This window comes from Rhinatrema bivittatum, chromosome 2 (assembly GCF_901001135.1).
Source record: "Rhinatrema bivittatum chromosome 2, aRhiBiv1.1, whole genome shotgun sequence".
NCBI classification, from domain to species: domain Eukaryota; kingdom Metazoa; phylum Chordata; class Amphibia; order Gymnophiona; family Rhinatrematidae; genus Rhinatrema; species Rhinatrema bivittatum.
In genome coordinates, this window is record NC_042616.1 from 426,084,654 (window position 1) to 426,106,450 (window position 21,797).

The 21,797-nt window shown below is 50.3% G+C and overlaps 1 protein-coding gene across 1 annotated transcript in view; it reads left to right on the top strand.

Moving 5' to 3' along the window:
• The first annotated feature begins 385 nt into the window (after positions 1-385).
• Positions 386-21,797, top strand: part of MEI1 (meiotic double-stranded break formation protein 1) — an 888,987-nt gene continuing 867,575 nt past the window's right edge. The window contains exons 1-2 of the mRNA XM_029587121.1: positions 386-544; positions 10,920-11,043. Of these exons, the coding sequence (XP_029442981.1) occupies positions 386-544; positions 10,920-11,043 (283 nt within the window). The remainder of the gene's footprint in view (positions 545-10,919; positions 11,044-21,797) is intronic.

Here is a 21,797-nt window from a genome sequence, read left to right on the forward strand (position 1 = left end):
TGAACTATAGATATATATTTATCCCCCATAGTTCTACTGAAGGCTCCTAAACACATATCTTCTCTTTCTTCAGATCCCAAGTTTGCTACTCCTTGTTAAATGTAACTTTTGCCTCCTGTTAATGTCCTCTTGTTAATTGGTTGTTTGTGTATGTTAACCCCCGGGTTCCATGTAAACCGATCTGATATGATCCATGTCATGAAGGTCGGTATATAAAAGAATTAAATAAATAATAAATGAATATGAAAATGAAACCTAAGCTAAGTACTATACATAAAATATATTGTCATAGTTATAATTTTTAGTTATAAAGCAAATAGCATAATGTGGTAGTTGGAGTTATTACTGTTGTTTATTTACAGATCACTGCTGAAATCTGGCAGCTATGGCAACAGAAGCAGTATTTGAACGGGTGCATTACCGGCATGACCTGCGCTGGTTTCTTCGTCTGAGCCTTCAGGGATCTCAGGGCTCTGAGATGGAAAGCGCTGGGGTGCTATGCCTAGCCTGTGTCATCGAAATGATGGAGGATGGCTCTGTCTCGGTAAATAGAATCTGACAACAGGGGAAAGAAGGAAAGCAGGATGGCCCTTGCACAGGTGGTAGAAAATGTGAACTAGAGAGTTTAAAAAATTTTTTTCACTCTTCCATATTTTTCTGCATTACAGTGGACTAACCTAAAACAATTATGATATGGTGGTTTGATGCCTTGGCATTACTGCCTTTTAGATTTAAAATTGTTCTAATTCAACCACTTTCCATTCATAACTGAGGCCATCCGCAGACCTCTGCCAATGCATGATCATTTGCTGATGAAAAGCTGTGCTTCTGTAGTTGCTGCTGATCTATCATGGCAGGGTCTGCTGAAGTTGAGCTAACCAAAAGCCTTCATTGGAGATAGTGCAGTGAGACTGAGAAGATATATTACCTGAACTTGTCAGACAGCAGCCTAAGTGATCATCCATGACATCAACTTTAAAACAGGGTGTGCGTGCCATGCACCACCAACTGTGTGCACATCTAGAAGAGTGGCGATAGAAAAAACAAAAGGCCTGTGATGCCGCCAGTGGACCCATCCCGCTGGCGCCCAAGAAGAGGAAGAGATCCATGAGGCCGCTGGCGGACTCCATCTTGCCAGCGGCTGAGAAAAAGAAGAGGACCGTGAGGCCGCTGATGGACACCAACCTGCCGGTGACCGAGAAAAGGAATGTGAGGTCATCAGCAGACCCCATCCTGCTGGTGGCCAAGAAGAGGCCGCCATTGGCCGAAAAGAGGAAGAAGCCCTTTCTCTCACTTCTCTAAGTGTGCCAATCTTCAAACCACATGCAGCCAATGCTCTATGATGAAACAAATCGGGGGCCCCCCAAATGAAACAAATCTTATTTGTTCGTTTCATTTTAAACTAATGATTTGGGCCTAGGTCTAGGCCTGAAGCCAGGGCCTCGCCGAGGGCATAGGCCGTGGCCCAAAGCAGGGGCTGTGGCCTATGCCCCACCTCGGCACCGGTGCCTCTGCCTAGGCCTGAAGTTGTGGCCTCACATAGGGCATAGACTGAGGCCCAAAGCAAGGGCCATGACCTAGACCCCAGTGCGACGCTGAGATCTCGACAGAGGCACAGGTCGATGCCGGGGCCTCGGCTGAGACACCCAAAAATTAAACAACAACATCACAGGCCCGATGCCTCAACCCAACCTGGAGACCGAGTCCCAACGCCGTGACCTCAGACCGACTCAGGCCTGACGCCGCAACCCGACCCGCAGGTAAGGTCCCAGGGCAGACCCAGGCCTGAACACAAGCCTGATGCTGCAACCAGAACTGGAAGCTGGGTCTTGAGGCCAGGTCTTCGGCCTGGACCCAGACCCAACGCCGCGAATCGGCCCGGAGCTGGGTCCCAATGTTGGGGCCTTGGCCCAGACCAAGGCCTGATGCCGCAACCTGACCTAGAGACTGGGTCCTGAGGCCAGGGCCTCAGCCTGGAACCGAGCCAACGCTGTGGACCCAGCCCAGAGGTTGGGTCCCAACGCTGGGGCCTTGGCCCAGACCAGGTCTGATGTTGCAACCCGACTCAGAGGCCGGTCCTGAGGCCAGGACCTCAGCCCGATGGCACAACCCGACCCAGAGGTCAGGTCCCGATGCAGATACAGGCCTGGAGGCCGGGTCCCGATGCAGGGGCCTCAGGCTAGACCCAGGACTGACACTGTGACCCAACCCGGAGGCCGGGTCCCGACGCTAGGGCCTAAGCCTGACCCTGGGGTCTTGATCATGAGGCTGAGTCTCGATGCCTGGGCCTCATCCCACGGTCAGGCCCAGGCCTCCAAGCCCATTCTTCAGGCTCTTCTTTCTTCGGCACTTGCAAGCCAAATGATGCGGTCTGCTGGGGTCGAGCCAGAGTTAACTCTGCTGCATTCACCCCAGCAGATGGCACCATTTTGATGTACAGCAATGTTGCCAGCGTTGGAACCCGGCCTCTGGGTCAGGTTATGGCATCAGGCCTGGGTCTGGGCCTAGGCCCTGGTGTTGGACCTGGGTCCAGGCCAAGGCCCTGGCATCGGGACCTCGACTCTGGGTCAGGTTGTGGCATTGGGCCTGGGTCTGGGTCTAGGCCGGGGCCCCGGTATCAGGCCCTGGCATATATACACTTGTATGAACAATTGTTTGCAAAACACTTTTAAAACAAAAAAAAACAAAAAATAAGGGAACATTTGTTTGTATGTGCACGTGGAACTCCAGGTATGACCTTACTGCGCATACTCGCACTGTGGGAAAATCCCCAGCTGCAGCCTTACCGCAAGTCTCTGCAGCCTATCCTTTTCTGATATACAGGAACAGCAGTGCGGGAGCCCAGAAGCATGTCTACCGCCCAAACTAATGGCATCGTCAGTTTGCCACCCCGCTCCACACCCCAGAGATCGATCGGAAGAGTGAGGGTTGGATCAGTGCTGGTGGAGGAGAAAACAGCCTGCTAAGGAAGGGAAAGTCCCCTTTATTCTTTTTTTTTTACCTGATCTCAGACCTCTACCGGCTGAAATCATGACCTGACCGGTGACTACGGGGGAAGAGGGCACAAGCTTTCACAGAGCTTTTTTTTAGCTTAAACCTATTTCTTCTTTCTTTTCTTTTTTTTTTTTTTAAATAGGCAATCCCCACTACGGAGATGCATGTCCACCATCTGCTGGAGACGGAAAATACTGGCAAGTTGATGTCAGAGCAGGGCTATATATCGGTGATATCAGTGAGTCAGTTGTTTCTGTCTCCATCTGTTGGTAGCAATGCATAACCCACCGGTGTGGATTGGCCTGCCTGAGAGCAGAGGAATAAAACATTTTTGAAAGAGGACTCTTATATACTTAATAAAGACTATTTGTTCTGATCTTGTTTTGTGCCCACAATTTTGTATTGTACTACTGGGCACAAATATGGCAATACTTGGATGGAGTGATGTTTTGAGTTTTAACAATCAGGGAATGATTACTTTATTGTCTGAACCTTGTTTTTTTTTAACAAAAACTACTGTGGAGTTTACTCATATTGATTGGTCCAACATTATGCAATCGCAGAAAAGATTGATACAGACAGAATTACATGTGGCCACTATCACTGAATACTTTCGACAGATGCATTCCTTGTGGTCTCCAAATTTTTAAATAGCCTCGGTTGTGTGTTGAAGTCTCTAAATTTGTTGGAATGCTGTTTTATGGTTTAATTGCATTCCATAACATAAAAAAGATTACAAACAATGAAGTCAATGAAAATTCCCCTATTTTCTCACTTCAATAGTCAATAAATTTAAAAAATAACATGTCAAACCAAAAGAAAACAAAATGGATAAGGCTAAGAGACAGAACTTATGAGATTCTTGTAAGAGAGAAAAAGCTGATGCATACTGATTCTATTCAAAAGTAGGCAAGTCATTGCTCCTTCATCATTTTTTAACATTCTTCTGGTAAAACTTTTATGATTATCATGTGATTTTTTTCACTTGGAGGAATTCATTCATACAGTTATGTACTTTAATCCTGATTGATAAACTTTAAACATGTGACTTCATTCACCATTTTGAGCTTCTTTCCGGCTTTGATTGGTTTTCACAGGTCATGTGACTTTAAACCTACTGGTCTTCTGCTAGGTTAGTATGTTTTGCCACGAGTTTTACGTCTGAGAAAAAGGCTTTCAGATATCATGTAGGTTTTTTAAAAGGAGTTCTATGAACTTTAAGCAATGATTTCACTATATGTAATTTTTTTCCCTTCTTTGGATGTTGCATATGTGAATCTAACTCTATATTAGAAGTGTTTTTTTAGGTGCGTTATGATTATAACTCTTCCTCTATATACACCCAATTACCATAAATAGGGTGGTTAGGAGTTGTATGACCATTTCTCACAGGACAAGCAGGATGGTAGTCCTCACATATAGGTGACATCACAGGCTGGAGCCCAATCACGGAACACTTTTGTCAAAGTTTCCAGAACTTTGACTGGCCCCTACTGGGCATGCCCAGCATGGCACTAAACCTGCAGCCAGCACGGGTCCCCCTTCAGTCTTCTTTTTTCCGTGCAGCAGTAGCCTTGCGGTAAAGGAGCTCTGCAGAGATTCCTGACAGGAATTTTCCTCACGGAATTGCTAAAAGTTAATTTGCCCCACAGGGGTCCCTCCTTTAACTTTTTTCAGACCGCGGTATTCCGGTAAGTTTTTACCCGTTTTCCGTCGATTACTGTCGAGTTTGGCCCTCGCGGCCTACTGGCCGTCGACCGTACCGTGGCTCGATTTTTTCCATGGACATGGTGTCAGGGTTCCGTCGGTGCCCAGACTGTAATCGCACCATGTCCATCACAGATCCCCATAAAGTCTGTGTTATGTGTCTAGGACGCGAGCACGATGTCTTGACCTGCACCAAATGTCCCCTGATGACACCAAAAGGTCGCAAGGCCAGAATGGAGAAGATGGAACTTCTCTTCCGTGCTCAAACCTTGACTCCGTCCATTGCATCGACGTCGTCGGAACCAGCACCGTCAACTTCGCGCCAGCATCGACCACCGACTGGTGATCGTCCGGCATCGACGACATCTCGGCCTTCGACTCCTCTATTCCCCGTCAAGACCGAGGGGATCGTAGAGACAAACATCGCCATCGACACCGTACGTCTCAGACCATCGAGGGAGCGAAATCATCGACCTCGCCATCGTCTGAGCCGCCATCGAAGAAACCCCGTCCAGAAAAGGCACCGACCTTTTCGGCGACAGGATCACCGAGGCAACCCTCACCCAACAGGGGATCGGGAGCCGCGACTCCGCCTTTAAAGGTGGTCCCTCCCGCTATGCCTCTGCCTCCTTCTTCTGTTCCAGAGCCGGGGCTGCTTGCTCCAGGTCTCCGAGAAGAACTGGACCGAATGGTTCAAGAGGCCATCGACAAGGCGATGCAACGACTCCAGGTTCCTCCGGCACCGATACCGGTACCGATTGCGGAACCATCCACCGACCCGATTCCGGCAGCATTAGCACCGCTGCTCTCCAGGATGGAAGCGTTCAATGCCTCTTTTCCACCGATGGACCCTGGATCTCCGATGGCTCCAGTGCCCTCCCCGCTTACCTTGTCATCGGGAGGAGAAACACCGTTCCGCATCCCTCCATCAGGAGTTCTGCCTCAGCCATCGATGCCGATACGTCCCTCACCACCGATCCAACCATCGGTGCCGATACGTCTGTCGGCACCACCGAGCCATCCATCGATGCCCTCGATGCCTGGGCCGGTGCCTTCGATGCCTTCATCAATGCCTCTGATAATTCCTCCAATTCCTTCGGAGCCTAGACCAGGACCTGCAGGTATCCAACTACCCTGTCCCCCTCTAGTTCCTAGAGGGACAGGTGCTGATCCCTACGACACCTGGACTGATGATTCCTCCCCAGACACCGATCATTTACCTTCACCACCTTCACCCACTGAAAGTAGGAAGCGTTCTCCTCCAGAGGACCTCTCCTTTATAAATTTTGTGAAGGAAATGTCTAAATTAGTTCCCTTCCAATTGCAGACTGAACAGGATGACAGACACCAGGTGATGGAGTTGCTCCAATTCTTGGATGCTCCCAAGGAAATAATCTCCATCCCTATCCACCAGGTTCTTCTGGATCTCCTCAAGAAGAACTGGGAACATCTTGGCTCCATTGCTCCAGTGCATAGAAAAGCTGACACAACCTATTTGGTGCAGTCAGCTCCAGGCTTTCCGAAAACTCAATTGGATCACCAATCTGTAGTTGTTGAATCTGCACAAAAAAGAGCAAAAAGATCAAAGCCTCACACTTCTTTTCCCCCTGGTAAGGAACAGAAGTTTCTAGATGCCATTGGCCACCGAGTATTCCAAGGCTCAATGCTCATCTCCCGGATTGCAGCTTATCAGCTCTATATGATCCAATATAATAGGGTCATTTTTAAGCAGATACAAGATTTGACAGATACCCTGCCTCAACAATTCCAAGATCAGCTTCAAACCCTAGTAAATAAGGGTTTTGAAGCAGGCAAGCATGAGATCAGGTCATCCTGTGATATCTTTGATACTGCTACCAGAGTATCTGCAGCAGCTATTTCGGCAAGGAGATGGGCCTGTCTCAAGTCTTCCGACCTTCGCCCTGAGGTACAAGATTGGTTATCTGACCTACCCTGTGTAGGAGATAACCTATTTGGAGAACAAATTCAATGGACAGTGGCGGAACTTAAGGACCATCATGAGACTCTCAGACAGCTTTCTCTGATACCTTCTGACTACTCTTCAAAACAGCCCTTCCGAAAGGATTCTAAAAAGTTATCTTCTGGCCAAAGAAGTCCTACCCGCCACCAACCAGATCCCGTGCCACGAGACTTTTTCAAAAAGCCCAGTCTCGTCAGACACGGAAACAAAAGCCGCAAGCAGCTCCTCAACCAGGTCCTGCTTCAGGTTTTTTAATTCAACCTAGAGAGCAGCAGCCAACCACCATTGCCTCACATACCAGTGGGAGGCCGACTGTGCCATTTCAACAACATATGGCACTCAATTACCTCAGACCAATGGGTACTGTCGATAATTGTCCAGGGTTACCATCTGAACTTTCTCTCCGTGCCACCAGACTCCCCACCTCTGCCGACGTGGAGAACATCCGATCACTCCACCCTTCTGGATCAGGAGGCCTCCCTCTTTCTCCAATCCAAGGCAATAGAACCCGTACCCTACTCTCAGCACGGCCTAGGGTTCTATTCCTGATACTTTCTGATCCCCAAAAAATCGGAGGCATTTGTCCTATTCTGGACCTACGGGCCCTCAACAAGTACCTCCAGCGGGAGAAATTCAAGATGGTAACCTTAGGCTCGCATCTTCCTCTCCTACAAAGAGGAGACTGGCTCTGCTCTCTAGACCTCCAGGACGCATACACTCATATTGCGATAACTCCATCTCATCGCAAATACCTAAGGTTTCTCGTAGGTCCAAAGCACTATCAATACCGAGTGCTTCCATTTGGCCTAGCCTCTGCGCCACGAGTCTTCACGAAATGCCTCGTAGTGGTTGCAGCTTTCCTAAGAACTCAGGGTGTTCACGTCTACCCCTATCTAGATGATTGGTTAGTCAGGGCTCCCACTCAGCAAGCTGCTCTGTCGTCCCTCAATCTAACCTTACACACTCTAATTTCACTAGGATTTCTCGTCAACTACGACAAATCCTCTTTAGTCCCCCTTGTCGTTCATTGGGGCAGACTTGGACACCTTGCAGGCAAAGGCTTTTCTACCTCAACAGCAAGCACTCACTCTCTTGTCTCTTGCACACCAGCTGCAGTCTCAACAATCCGTGACTGCACGTCATTTTCTCATCCTCCTGGGACACATGGCATTCTCAGTGCAAGTCACACCAATAGCACGATTGGCCATGAGAGTCATGCAATAGACTCTACGATCACATTGGACTCAAAGCGTTCAGTCCCTGTCGACCATGGTCCACGTAACCATCTCACTCCGTCAGTCTCTTGCCTGGTGGAGACATCAGAACAATCTCCTCCAAAGCTTGCCCTTTCAGGCTCCAGACCCTCAAATAACTCTCACCATCGATGCTTCCAACCTCGGCTGGGGAGCCCATGTGGCCAATCTGCAGACACAAGGATCTTGGTCTCCAGAGGAAGCGAAACACCAAATAAATTTCCTGAAGCTTCGAGCAATCAGATATGCTCTCAGGGCATTTCAGGATTGCCTCTCAAATCAAGTTGTCCTGATCCAGACGAACAGCCAGGTGGCCATGTGGTACATCAACAAACAGGGAGGCATGGGCTCCTTCCTTCTGTGTCAGGAAGCTGTAGAGATATGGGCGGAAGCTCTCTCCCATTCGATGTACCTCAGGGCCACCTGGTTGCCGGGAGTGGACAATGTGTTGGCAGACAAGCTGAGTCGCATCTTTCAACCGCACGAGTGGTCTCTCAACCCCTCAGTAGCGAACTCCATCTTCCAACAATGGGGATATCCTCAGATAGACCTCTTTGCATCTCCTCAAAACCACAAAGTAGAGAACATCTGCTCTCTCATTCGCAGCAGACACTCTCAGCCCAGAGACACATTCTCCCTCTCGTGGGCAACCGGTCTACTTTATGTATTCCCTCCACTTCCTCTTCTCTCGAAGACTCTCATGAAGTTACGTCAGGACAAGGGAATCATGATCCTGATAGCACCTCACTGGCCACTCCAAGTGTGGTTTCCAATACTGCAGGATCTCTCCATTCGCAGGCGCATTCCCTTAGGAAAGGACCCCTTCTGATCACTCAAAACGACGGGTGCCTCCACCATCCCAATCTTCAAGCCTTGTCCCTGACGGCATGGACATTGAAAGGTTAATCCTACAGCCACTTAACCTTTCTGAACCAGTTTCCCGTGTCTTGATTGCTTCACAGAAGCCTTCCACAAGAAAAGCTTACTCTTACAAATGGAAAAGGTTCATATCATGGTGCTCTTCTCAGTCCCTTGATCCCTTTTCCTGTCCAATCACGAAGTTTTTGGACTATCTCTGGCATTTATCAGAGTCAGGTCTAAAGACTTCTTCCATCAGAATGCATGTCAGTGTGGTAGCCGCCTTCCATAAAGGTGTTGGGGATGTTCCTATATCAGTACAACCCCTTGGAACACGTTTTTTGAAGGGCTTGCTTCACCTCAAGCCTCCACTACGTCCTCCGGCCCCTTCTTGGGACGTTAACCTGGTTTTGGGTCAGTTTATGAAACAACCATTCAAGCCTCTTCACTCTTGTGAACTTCAATATTTCATATGGAAAGTGATTTTCCTTTTGGCAATCACTTCAGCTCACAGAGTTAGTGAATTACAGGGCCTAGTTACCTATCTGCCTTACGCTAAACTTCTGCAGGACCGGGCAGTACTCCGCACTCACCTTAAATTCTTACCCAAGGTAGTTTCAGATTTTCATCTAAATCAATCCATCATACTACCTACCTTTTTTCCCAGGCCCCAGTCCAATCCAGGAGAGGAGGCTCTGCATACCCTTGACTGTAAACGGGTTCTAGCATTCTACCCAGACCGTACTGCTGCCCACAGGGAAAGCACTCAATTTATTTATTTATTTATTTAAAATCTTTTCTATACCGCCCTTAAGAAGGATCCGTCACAACGGTTTACAATAGGGCACATAAAATAAGTGCCATAATGGTTCGGTACATAGTTTTCTAAATGATATAATTGGTTTGTGATACAATACTGTCCAGGATTTATCAGTTTAAAAACAATTCTAACTTTATAAGTGTCACTTTATCTTCTGGTGATGGATGAGAAGGTAAAGTAAAAACAGAGATAAAAATACGGCTACACACATTATTTGTTCGTACCTCTCACTTCGCCTGCCTCACTGTTTCCCCTTCTATATTTGATAGGCTTGCTTGAATAGCCAGGTTTGTCTCTTTCCATTCTAATAAATTAGGACAGCCTGTGGGTAAGCAGACTCTCTCATCCTGGTTGGTGGACTGCATATTCTTTTGCTATCAGCAAGCGGGCATTCCATTTCAAGACCGTGTTAAGCACACTCTGTGAGGGTCATGGCGACTTCAGTAGCACACCTACGATCGGTGCCTCTTCCTGACATCTGCAGGGCTGCCACCTGGAGTTCTCTCCGCACCTTTGCAGCCCACTATTGCTTGGACAAAGCCGGAAGACCAAGATTCCATCTTCGACCAGTCTGTCCTTCATAACCTGTTTACAACGTGACGTACCAACACCTTTCCGCCTGCCTGGTGGGGTTCAGGATGCCCTCTACCAAATTCCACCCCAGTTGTTGTTCCTGTTGCACGCCTTTGGGTACATTTGGTGCATGCTCGGACATCCTCAGCTCAGTACTCACCCATATGTGAGGACTACCATCCTGCTTGTCCTGTGAGAAAGCAAATGTTGCTTACCTGTAACAGGTGTTCTCACAGGACAGCAGGATGTTAGTACTCACGAAACCCGCCTGCCGCCCCGCGGTGTTGGGTTCATAACTTTTTATTATTTTATTTTTCGGCACTGCCTGTAGTTTTTAAATAAGACTGAAGGGGGACCCCTGCTGGCTGCAGGGTTAGTGCCATGCTGGGCATGCCCAGTAGGGGCCAGTCAAAGTTCTGGAAACTTTGACAAAAGTGTTCCGTGATTGGGTTCCATCCTGTGATGTCACCCATTTGTGAGGACTAACATCCTGCTGTCCTATGAGAACATCTGTTACAGGTAAGCAACATTTTTTTTCATTTCTTATGAGAATAATAATGGTTTATCATTCAGTTTGAAGTTGTTATTCTAAAAGGTTTTTGAAAAAGCATATTATAGGACCTTTATGTATTTAATAATACTTTCCTAATGAGACATTAACAAAGATGTTACTGCTCTACTTTTAAGAAGTTAAAGAGAATGTTTTTACTTTTGCATTGTTTTCCTTCTTGAGGTTGTGCGCAAGAAGCACATGCTGTCCTGCTTCCATAATGCTATGCTTCGGTACACAGCCACTGTCACTGCGCTGCTGCTGCAGGATGGAAGAATCTGTGCTCATTTCATTGGGACTTTGATAGGTAAGAAAATGTGCTGGTCTCCAGCAAACTGGGCTACTGGTCTCAGTACCACTGCTGTTTTTTCTTGACAGAGTGGAAGACAGTTAGCTTTGTATATGAGATATAGCAGTGTTTCCTTATATTATTGCCTGCCAGTGATGCAGGGGTCTGTTCAGATTCCTGCAGTTCCACATATATGGCCACAAAGAGGCTGTGGGGGACAGATGAGATGGTAGCAGACAGTCCTGCTTTCTCATTTCTTGGCCCTGCAGTATTCTTGGTGTTTCCGAAGAGAAGGGGAAGGCCAACAGTACTATGGTCCTGGAACTGAGGCATCTGGCAGTTCAGAGTAATGGTTCTGTTGCAGTCTTAACCTGCTGAAGAACTTAACCTTGCGTTCGATTCATGTTGGTCCTGAGCAGAGATCCTATAATGCTTATAGACAAAGCAGCAGTCCTTATTCTATGTCCCTTTTATTTTCAGCAAACCAAGACTCTGTCAGTACATTGCTGGACCAAATAGCTCTTTATGTTTCAGTGAAAAAAAATATGATTGTTGAGTTTAGGGAATAAGTAATAGAAAAGAGTAAGAGATGCTCTGGATTTATTTTTAATTTTTTGCAGAAATTCTTCCTGCTTTGACAAAGGTCATCAGATCATTGTCTCCCCAATGGGATTGGGTGGCAGGGCGTTAACCCCCATGTTATACAGATTTTCAGTGTCAACAGAAAATACTCTTTTTTAGCAATATTTTATATAGTTTAAATCTGTGACTTTTTTTTTAAAGAAAGACTAGCACTTTTCCCGTCGATAGCAGGGCTGAATTAGCCATGCTGTCATGGGAACTGTCCATCATGCCCGGGAGGCGGAGCTTCAGTAGTGATGTCAGAGCTTTGCTCTGAGGCTGCGCGTGGTTTCCCGTGCTGGAAAACGACTCTCCTCAGTCTGTTTTTCCGCGCGCGGGATCGCACGCGGAGCCTCAGACCTCCTCAGTTCAATCGTAAAAAGTACAAAAAACAGTGAAAACATGGCGGACTGTGGCCGGAAAGAAGGACCCTGGCCATCCGGATTTAAACCCTGTAAGTGTGGGAAGGTGATGTCTATCACCGACAGCCATGATTGCTGCTATCGGTGTCTGGGCCCAGATCACCCGATGCAGTCGTGCCTTGCCTGCAGACAGATGTCCCCAAGAGCCAGGAGGCAAAGAACCAAAAAGATGGAGGCCTTAAAACTAGGCCGGGGGGGTTCGTACGCGCCCCTTTCAAGGCACGATCCTCTCTGGGTCCGACTGCGCCGACACCCCCACCGAAGCGTCGAGCGGCATCAGTTGAACCTGCGACTGCGCGATTGGACCGCGAGCAGAGGAAGTGATGCAAGGCCGAAGAGCGTCTAGGACGCGACCCGAGCCGCCTGCACCATTGCTCCCAGGACGCGCCGATGGCGTCCGGCCTCGAACCCTTCAAAGCCCAGAAGCGCTGTCCGTCGTGGAGCCACGCGACGCCGGGAACACGGACGGCTGCCCCGATCGAGGCGATGCTCCGCGTAGGCACAACACGACGCCAGAAGCGACGCAAATGAGGATGGCGCACGATGCGGTACCGAAGACAAAGAAAACAGTCGACTCCAAACTGCACTATAGAGCTGGTGCGCCGAAGATGACACATGCGCCGATGGCGCAGGCGGCGCATGCTTCAATGGCGCATACGAGGCGTACGGAGCAGGTGCAGACGAAACAACACAGATTGACGCATTCGAAGCAGTCAAGCACGGGAGTGAACTGGCAGTCTGTAGGTTCCTCTTCCCTTACCACGACGTTACACAGAGATGAGACACCTTCACTGACGCCCACCGGGGCACCAGGAGGGCTGCACAGGCAGACAACGCCGTTCCAAGCACCACCAGCGGCAGACAAGTCATATTCTCGTCCTAGCAAATGGAGTCACACTAGGGAGATGGGGATTCATCTTTTCTCGATGGCTTTTTCAGTTTCTGAAGGGGAAGGAGCCCAGACCTTGTCATTGGCTTCATGTCACCGATCTGACCACAGCTCTCTGCAAGAGCCACTGGCCAAGAAACGTAGATTACCGACGGAGACTCGTACTCCTCGTTCTTCAGGTGACCGACGAGATGCGGATATCCTCTTAGCAGCGGTACCGGTGAGATCACCAGCCCAAACTCAGAAACCAGCCATGCCTCCACAGACAAAGGATACGTTCGCTGTCTGGATTCTTTGAGGTCATGAAAACGTCGTTCCACATGCCAACCTCTCCTCCAACTAGTGGAGCGGATTCCTCTCAACCCTCGGTACACTCTTCTCCGACGGAACCAGGCTCGCCGCCGCCTGCCACACTACCACCAGCCCCAACTCCGTTGGAAGCTCCTCAGCAGGAACCACCTCTTCCTGTCTTCCAGAGTTCCATGATACTTCCCCAGACTCATCCACAGGGTATCCATCCGACCCGGCGGAGGGTCCGGCAGAGCCTTATACTCCACCGGAGGATCTGACATATCCGAAATTTTTGGAAAAGATGGGAAAGATCCTTAACCTTTCCATTCAAAAGGTTCCGGATCCGAGATCAGATGCACTGGATATTTTAAGAATCTTTGATCTGCCAGCTGAACCTACAGCCTTACCACCACATACCGTCTTAGACTCAGTCCTAGAGAAATCTTGGGACACCCCTTTCACCTTACCACCGGTTGTTGAGAAATGGCCTCGAAAGGCCTTGCATACTGTTACGTTCTGGTGGTTTTCGTGTGCCCAAGGGCCTCAGCCTGACCCCGGCCGTCCAGGGCCAAACCAAGGGTTGACGGTGGCTCTGCATGGCTGATCACTCTACCCTCTGCCAGGCCGGCAAGCTCCCATGGCCAAACATTCGAAGATGTTGGAAGGTGAATGGTCCTCCGACCATTCCGGGCCCTTTCGGACCTGCTGCGAGCAGCATGGAGCAGCAGGCCTGGTCTGAGGTTGAGGGCAGACGGGCCTTGACATGAAGACACTGGAGTTGATGCAACGGCATCACATGGCATGAAGACACTTGGCAGAAGACATGACACCAGGGCTGTGGATACGTGACACCAGGATCTATGCGGATGGCATCGCAGACGAGACACTTGGGATTGATGCGGACGGATTCGCAGACGAAGACAATGGCTGGGTTGATGCAGACGGCATCCGAGGCAAGACACATGGCAGTCGAAGACACATGGCATCACAAGGCAACACAGGGCATGGACATTGGCACTGTCTCTCAGGGCGCCCTACTCAGGCCACCCGTGGGACTGAGTCGCAGACCACCCTGTCCGTTACGCGCCCTACACAGCCCCAAGGCTGGTCACGGACCACGACGGGAGCGGGACAGCGCAGGAACACACATCAGGATTCACGGCTCAGGAGCACAGGACAACCATCCACCGGCAGCCTAGTCCACCCAGGAACTACATCTGGGGGACCCCCGGCCTACCAGACCAGAAGGCTCCAGAGCAAGGACGAGGCAGAGTGAAGGGAAGGACGTCAGGAAGGCAGGAACACCAGGATGAAGGCTGAAGACACCTGGACATGGACCTCAGGCGAAGACATGGAACAAGGAACGAGACATCAAGATGAGGAGCTCCACGAGAAGACCTTACATGGACCCTGGCAGGCGGGAGCCTCCAGGGTGAAGACCAACGACGATGCAAGGCAAGGAGTGAACAATGGAGCAGCCCTTTATAGGGCTGAAACAGGAAATAGTCTCTAGGTGGGGGCCCAGACACTTCCTGTGTCTGGCCCTTTAAATAGAAAGAGAAGACGCGGCTGCGCACCTAGTGAGCAGGAGCAGGGCTGTGCAGGACTGTGGACAGCGGCCTGCACAGCGTCTGCACGTCGGCAACGTCAGAGAGGCAGAGGAGAGCCTGGAAGCAGGCTCCGACGAGTGCAGCGGCTCCAGCCGCTGCAGGAGGCCCCAAGGGCGGCTCCAGCCGCCAGGAAACACCGGGGCTTTTGCGGCCTCCAGCTACGAAGATGGCAAAGACATCGGGGGCACTCCCAGCCCCAAAGACAGCTGGAAAGTCCGTGGCTCCGGCCGCGGTGAAGAGCAGGAAAGAAGGGGGCGGCCTCCGGGCAGTAAGAGCAAGCGAGACCGCGGATCCAGCTGCGTACAAGGCCTGATGTCGGCGTCCTGCTGCATCGGGAGAGAAGCAGCGTGGTGAGTGTGCCTGCTCGCGGGGGGGGGGGGCGCGAGGAACCCCGCGGGCGGCGTTCATAACACCGGTGTCCCGGAAAATTGACTTGAAATACAAAATGCAAAAATCCCCGTATTATACTAATCCGCAACTACCACATGTGTCTCTGGTTGTGGAGTCCGCAATGGGGAAAGCGAAGAAGACAAAATTACACTCCGCGTCACCCCCAGGGAAGGATCTTCGCACCTTAGACGAATTTGCCAAATGAGCCTACCAAGCTTCCATGCTTGGTGCACGAATTAACCATCACCAGTTCTATTTGGTTCAGTACCTATTCGAATGCGTGCAACGCCTCAAGGACGACCATCAATCCTCCCATGAGGCCAACCCCTTACAGGACATGGAAGAGGCCATCAGGCATTTACTCCACACCATCTATGAAGGCTTCGAAACGGCCTCGAGGGTATCAGCCAGCGCGATTGCGGCGCACAGACTGGCGTGGCTCCAAGCCAGCTCAATACGTGAGGATGTCCACGAAAAATTGGCCAATATCCCCTGCCGGGGAGACAATCTATTCGGCGCAAAACTACAGGAAACAGTGGCTCAACTCAAACAACAGTCGGTCCCTGAGGCACTCCACTGTCCACTCCCTTCCACTGAGAAAATTGTCCATTTAATCCTACTCTCTGTTTCCTGTCTTTTAGCCAGTTTGCAATCTACGAAAGGACATCGCCACCTATCCCATGACTTTTTACTTTTCCTAGAAGCCTCTCATGAGGAACTTTGTCAAACGCCTTCTGAAAATTCAAGTATACTATATCTTAGGGATGTGAATCGTTTTTCAACGATTAAAATTATCGTCCGATAATGTTTATATCGTCTTAAATCGTTATAGAACACGATACAATAGAAATTCTAACGATTTATCGTTAAAAATCGTTAAATCGTGTTAGTGCGCACTAACTCGAGTTAGTGCGCACTAACTCCCCGTTAGTGCGCACTAACTCGATTTAGTGCGCACTAACTGAAAATGATACAAATAAACACTTTCCAGGTCACTGAAGGTCAGTTAGGAATGAATATGTGTTCCTATTGGCTGGCTGCCCTCTTATCTATTGATGTTACCAAGGTTACCACTGAGGTGATGGTTGGGGGGATGGGAAATGGAACTGGAAACTAACGAACACCAACAGAAAATGAAACAAAGTGTTCACACTTCCCAGGTCAGTAAAGGTCACTTAGGAATGAATATGTATGTATGTATTCCTATTGGCTGGCTGTGCTCTTATCTATTGATGTTACCAATATGGTTGGGGGGATGTGAAATGGAAACAGTTGGAAGCTTGACAAAAAAAGTAATGTAATGATCAGCACTCACGTGACTAGAACTTGTTTGTTTATTATTTTTGTTAGCAGGCACCTGAAATGCTAGTGCATGTTGAATTTGCCAATCACTGTGCATTTTAGAAAGGTGGTCCTGGCTGGAACTGTACACAGTTCAAATATATGTAATTGATTGTTGGTAAGTGTATTTTTTAAGTAGCCACACTGGCACCAGTATGTTTACTTTTCCTCCTACTTAACTCACTAGCTCAGCTTTGTAAGAAGGGCTTCTCTGCTTGTGTGTTGTTTTTGTTTGGTGTGAGGAGAGCAGAAACATCAGATCTTTATTCAATCTACTACAGTCATCTCTTACAGTGCCCTATCCCTATTAATACCAGGAGTGTTGTGATCTTCCTGCACACAGTGCCCTAACCCTGATACCAGTCTGAGACAGCTCCCTCCCTGCATTACTAGTGAGAGGCTGGCTTCACAGACAGGGGGGAGCTGCCTGACCCTCACTCCTGACTTCCCCCATGTCCCAGCTAGTGAATGGTGTGTGGGTGAGGGGGGGGGGGGGGGGGGGAGGATGGTGAAGTCTGAGACAGCTCCCTCCCTGCATTACTAGTGAGAGGCTGGCTTCACAGACAGGGGGGAGCTGCCTGACCCTCACTCCTGACTTCCCCCATGTCCCAGCTAGTGAATGGTGTGTGGGGGAGGGGGGGGGGGGAGGATGGTGAAGTCTGAGACAGCTCCCTCCCTGCATTACTAGTGAGAGGCTGGCTTCACAGACAGGGGGGAGCTGCCTGACCCTCACTCCTGACTTCCCCCATGTCCCAGCTAGTGAATGGTGTGTGGGTGAGGGGGGGGGGGAGGATGGTGAAGTCTGAGACAGCTCCCTCCCTGCATTACTAGTGAGAGGCTGGCTTCACAGACAGGGGGGAGCTGCCTGACCCTCACTCCTAACTTCCCCCATGTCCCAGCTAGTGAATGGTGTGTGGGTGAGGGGGGGGGGGGAGGATGGTGAAGTCTGAGACAGCTCCCTCCCTGCATTACTAGTGAGAGGCTGGCTTCACAGACAGGGGGGAGCTGCCTGACCCTCACTCCTGACTTCCCCCATGTCCCAGCTAGTGAATGGTGTGTGGGTGAGGGGGGGGGGGAGGATGGTGAAGTCTGAGACAGCTCCCTCCCTGCATTACTAGTGAGAGGCTGGCTTCACAGACAGGGGGAGCTGCCTGACCCTCACTCCTGACTTCCCCCATGTCCCAGCTAGTGAATGGTGTGTGGGGGAGGGGGGGGGGGGAGGATGGTGAAGTCTGAGACAGCTCCCTCCCTGCATTACTAGTGAGAGGCTGGCTTCACAGACAGGGGGGAGCTGCCTGACCCTCACTCCTGACTTCCCCCATGTCCCAGCTAGTGAATGGTGTGTGGGTGAGGGGGGGGGGGGAGGATGGTGAAGTCTGAGACAGCTCCCTCCCTGCATTACTAGTGAGAGGCTGGCTTCACAGACAGGGGGGAGCTGCCTGACCCTCACTCCTGACTTCCCCCATGTCCCAGCTAGTGAATGGTGTGTGGGTGAGGGGGGGGGGGTGGATGGTGAAGTCTGAGACAGCTCCCTCCCTGCATTACTAGTGAGAGGCTGGCTTCACAGACAGGGGGGAGCTGCCTGACCCTCACTCCTGACTTCCCCCATGTCCCAGCTAGTGAATGGTGTGTGGGTGAGGGGGGGGGGGGGAGGATGGTGAAGTCTGAGACAGCTCCCTCCCTGCATTACTAGTGAGAGGCTGGCTTCACAGACAGGGGGGAGCTGCCTGACCCTCACTCCTGACTTCCCCCATGTCCCAGCTAGTGAATGGTGTGTGGGTGAGGGGGGGGGGGGAGGATGGTGAAGTCTGAGACAGCTCCCTCCCTGCATTACTAGTGAGAGGCTGGCTTCACAGACAGGGGGGAGCTGCCTGACCCTCACTCCTGACTTCCCCCATGTCCCAGCTAGTGAATGGTGTGTGGGTGAGGGGGGGGGGGGAGGATGGTGAAGTCTGAGACAGCTCCCTCCCTGCATTACTAGTGAGAGGCTGGCTTCGCAGACAGGGGGGAGCTGCCTGACCCTCACTCCTGACTTCCCCCATGTCCCAGCTAGTGAATGGTGTGTGGGTGAGGGGGGGGGGGGGGGGAGGATGGTGAAGTCTGAGACAGCTCCCTCCCTGCATTACTAGTGAGAGGCTGGCTTCACAGACAGGGGGGAGCTGCCTGACCCTCACTCCTGACTTCCCCCATGTCCCAGCTAGTGAATGGTGTGTGGGTGAGGGGGGGGGGGGGAGGATGGTGAAGTCTGAGACAGCTCCCTCCCTGCATTACTAGTGAGAGGCTGGCTTCACAGACAGGGGGGAGCTGCCTGTCCCTCACTCCTGACTTCCCCCATGTCCCAGCTAGTGAATGGTGTGTGGGTGAGGGGGGGGGTGGATGGTGAAGTCTGAGACAGCTCCCTCCCTGCATTACTAGTGAGAGGCTGGCTTCACAGACAGGGGGGAGCTGCCTGACCCTCACTCCTGACTTCCCCCATGTCCCAGCTAGTGAATGGTGTGTGGGTAAGGGGGGGGGGGGAGGATGGTGAAGTCTGAGACAGCTCCCTCCCTGCATTACTAGTGAGAGGCTGGCTTCACAGACAGGGGGGAGCTGCCTGACCCTCACTCCTCCGGGGTATTGTGATCTTCCTGCACACAGTGCCCTATCCCTGATACCAGGGGTGTTGTGATCTTCCTGCATGCAGTGCCCTATCCCTATTAATACCAGGAGTGTTGTGATCTTCCTGCATGCAGTGCCCTATCCCTATTAATACCAGGAGTGTTGTGATCTTCCTGCATGCAGTGCCCTATCCCTGATATCGGGATGTGTGCAAGAAGATCACAACACCCCCGGCATCAGGAATAGGGCACTGTGTGCAGGAAGATCACAACACCCCCAGTATCAGGAATAGGGCACTGTGTGCAGGAAGATCACAACACCCCTGGTATTAGGGATAGGGCACTGTGTGCAGGAAGATCACAACACTCCTGGTATTAATAGGGATAGGGCACTGTGTGCAGGAAGATCACAATACCCCTGGTATCAGGGTTAGGGCACAAGTTCTAGTCACATTGACTGATCACATTACTTGTTTTGTCAAGCTACCAACTGTTTCCATTTCCCATCCCCCATATACTGTCAGTAGGAAACTTGGTAACATGAATAAATAAGAGGGCAGCCAATAGGAATACATATTCATTCCTAAACTGACCTTAACTGACCTGAAAAGTGTCAAATTGTATCATTTTCAGTTAGTGCGCACTAACTCCCAGTTAGTGCGCACTAACTCCCGTTAGTGCGCACTAACTCGAGTTAGTGCGCACTAATCGGAAAAAACGATTTTTAACGATTTTTTAACTAAAAAATCGTGCCTAAGATGATTTTCTTGCCCTGCCACACGATTTCTATCGTTAAGACGATATGGAAAACGATTCACATCCCTACTATATCTACCGGTTCACCTTTATCCACATGTTTATTAACTCCTTCAAAAAAGTGAAGCAGATTTGTGAGACAAGACTTGCCCTGGGTAAAGCCATGCTGACTTTGTTCCATTAAACCATGTCTTTCTATATGTTCTGTGATTTTGATGTTTAGAACATTTTCCACTATTTTTCCTGGCACTGAAGTCAGGCTAACCGGTCTGTAGTTTCCCGGATCGCCCCTGGAGGCGATCCTCCAGTCTTCAGGTACAATGGATGATTTTAATGATAGGTTACAAATTTTTACTAATAGGTCTGAAATTTCATTTTTCAGTTCCTTCAGAACTCTGGAGTGTATACCATTCGGTCCAGGTGATTTACTATTCTTGAGTTTATCAATCAGTCCTACCACATCTTCTAGGTTCACCGTGATTTGATTCAGTCCATCTGAATCATTACCCATGAAAACCTTCTCCATTACGGATAGATAGCAGAGCTTTACCCAAAGATATTAAATTATGCTGAGAAGTGTGGATATGCAAAGATGCATGCAACCATTCAATTTTTTCTCAGTTTATGGTTTTTTGTATTAACGTCAGGCATTTAAATTGGATTCTGAAATGAATTGGAAGTCAGTGAAGGTCTTTCAAAACAGGGGTGATGTGATCTTTTTTTCTGGAGTTAGTCAAAAGATGTGCCGCCGCGTTTTGCAAAAGTTGCAGAGGGCGAATCAAGGAAGCAGGAAGGCCTAGAAGAAAGGTGCTAAAGTAGTCAAGTTTGGATAATAAAAGAGCTTGCAAGACTGTACGAAAATCATTGCTATGTAGCAAGGGATGGCGGTAGGCAGGCCCGTGGTGTGGGAAGTGCAAGACAGGACGTGCAGGAGGTATTCCGGAGAAACAACCCGAGGGGCGGAGCTGCACAGCGAAGGAGGTACTGATGTGATGGCGTAGGCCAACCCGTGGAGCGGGGAAGCCCGAGTCAGGTCTCCAGATGATGACATGGACCAGCCCGAGGAACGGGAGGTACCGGCAGTGACCGGTGGTGGAATCAACGGTACTGCCCTGATGTGCGGGGAAGCACCAACAGTCCCAAGTGTGGACATAGGCACTACGCCAAGGAGCGGGGAAGTGCTGACAATCTCTGTATAGAACGTAAGCACTGCCCCGAAGAGTGGGGAAGCACTGGCAGTCTCTGAATAGAACGTAGGCACTGTCCCGAGGAGCGGAAAAGCACTGAGATAAAACTCCCAAGTGGTGAAGGCATTTCCCAGAGGCGGCCTCGAGGAGCGTGGAGCCAGCAAGATAGGACTTCAGGAGGGCACAGGGCCAGCCCGAGGAGCGGCATAAGCCAGGAGACCAAGTCCCTGTAGAGTGCGCACGCTGGCCCCGAGAAGCGGGTACCATGCAGGGTCTAGAATCCAAGAAGGTCCAGTAGCGTCACCACAGGATCACAGAGACAGGAGCTCAAAGAGAAGTAATGGAACTCGTTGCCAAGACGGCTAGCTGAGGGCGAAGGTGGAGCTTAAGAACCCTGATCCAATGACATCATCAATCAAGGACGCCCCCGAGGTTCCCACCGAAGAGGCTTCAAAAGAGGGACCGGTGGCGCGCATGCGCGCCTAGGAAAGCTCAGTGTTGGCATGGGTGGCGGCAGCGTCTCGACCGCCATGAGGAACCATGGGGAACGCAGCGGCGGAGACTAGCCCGTGCTGCGAGCAGACCCGGAGAGGGAAGCAGGACAGTGCAGGACGTAAGAAGACGTGGTCACAGCCGTCTGAGACCGACGGTCATAACAGCTGCATCTC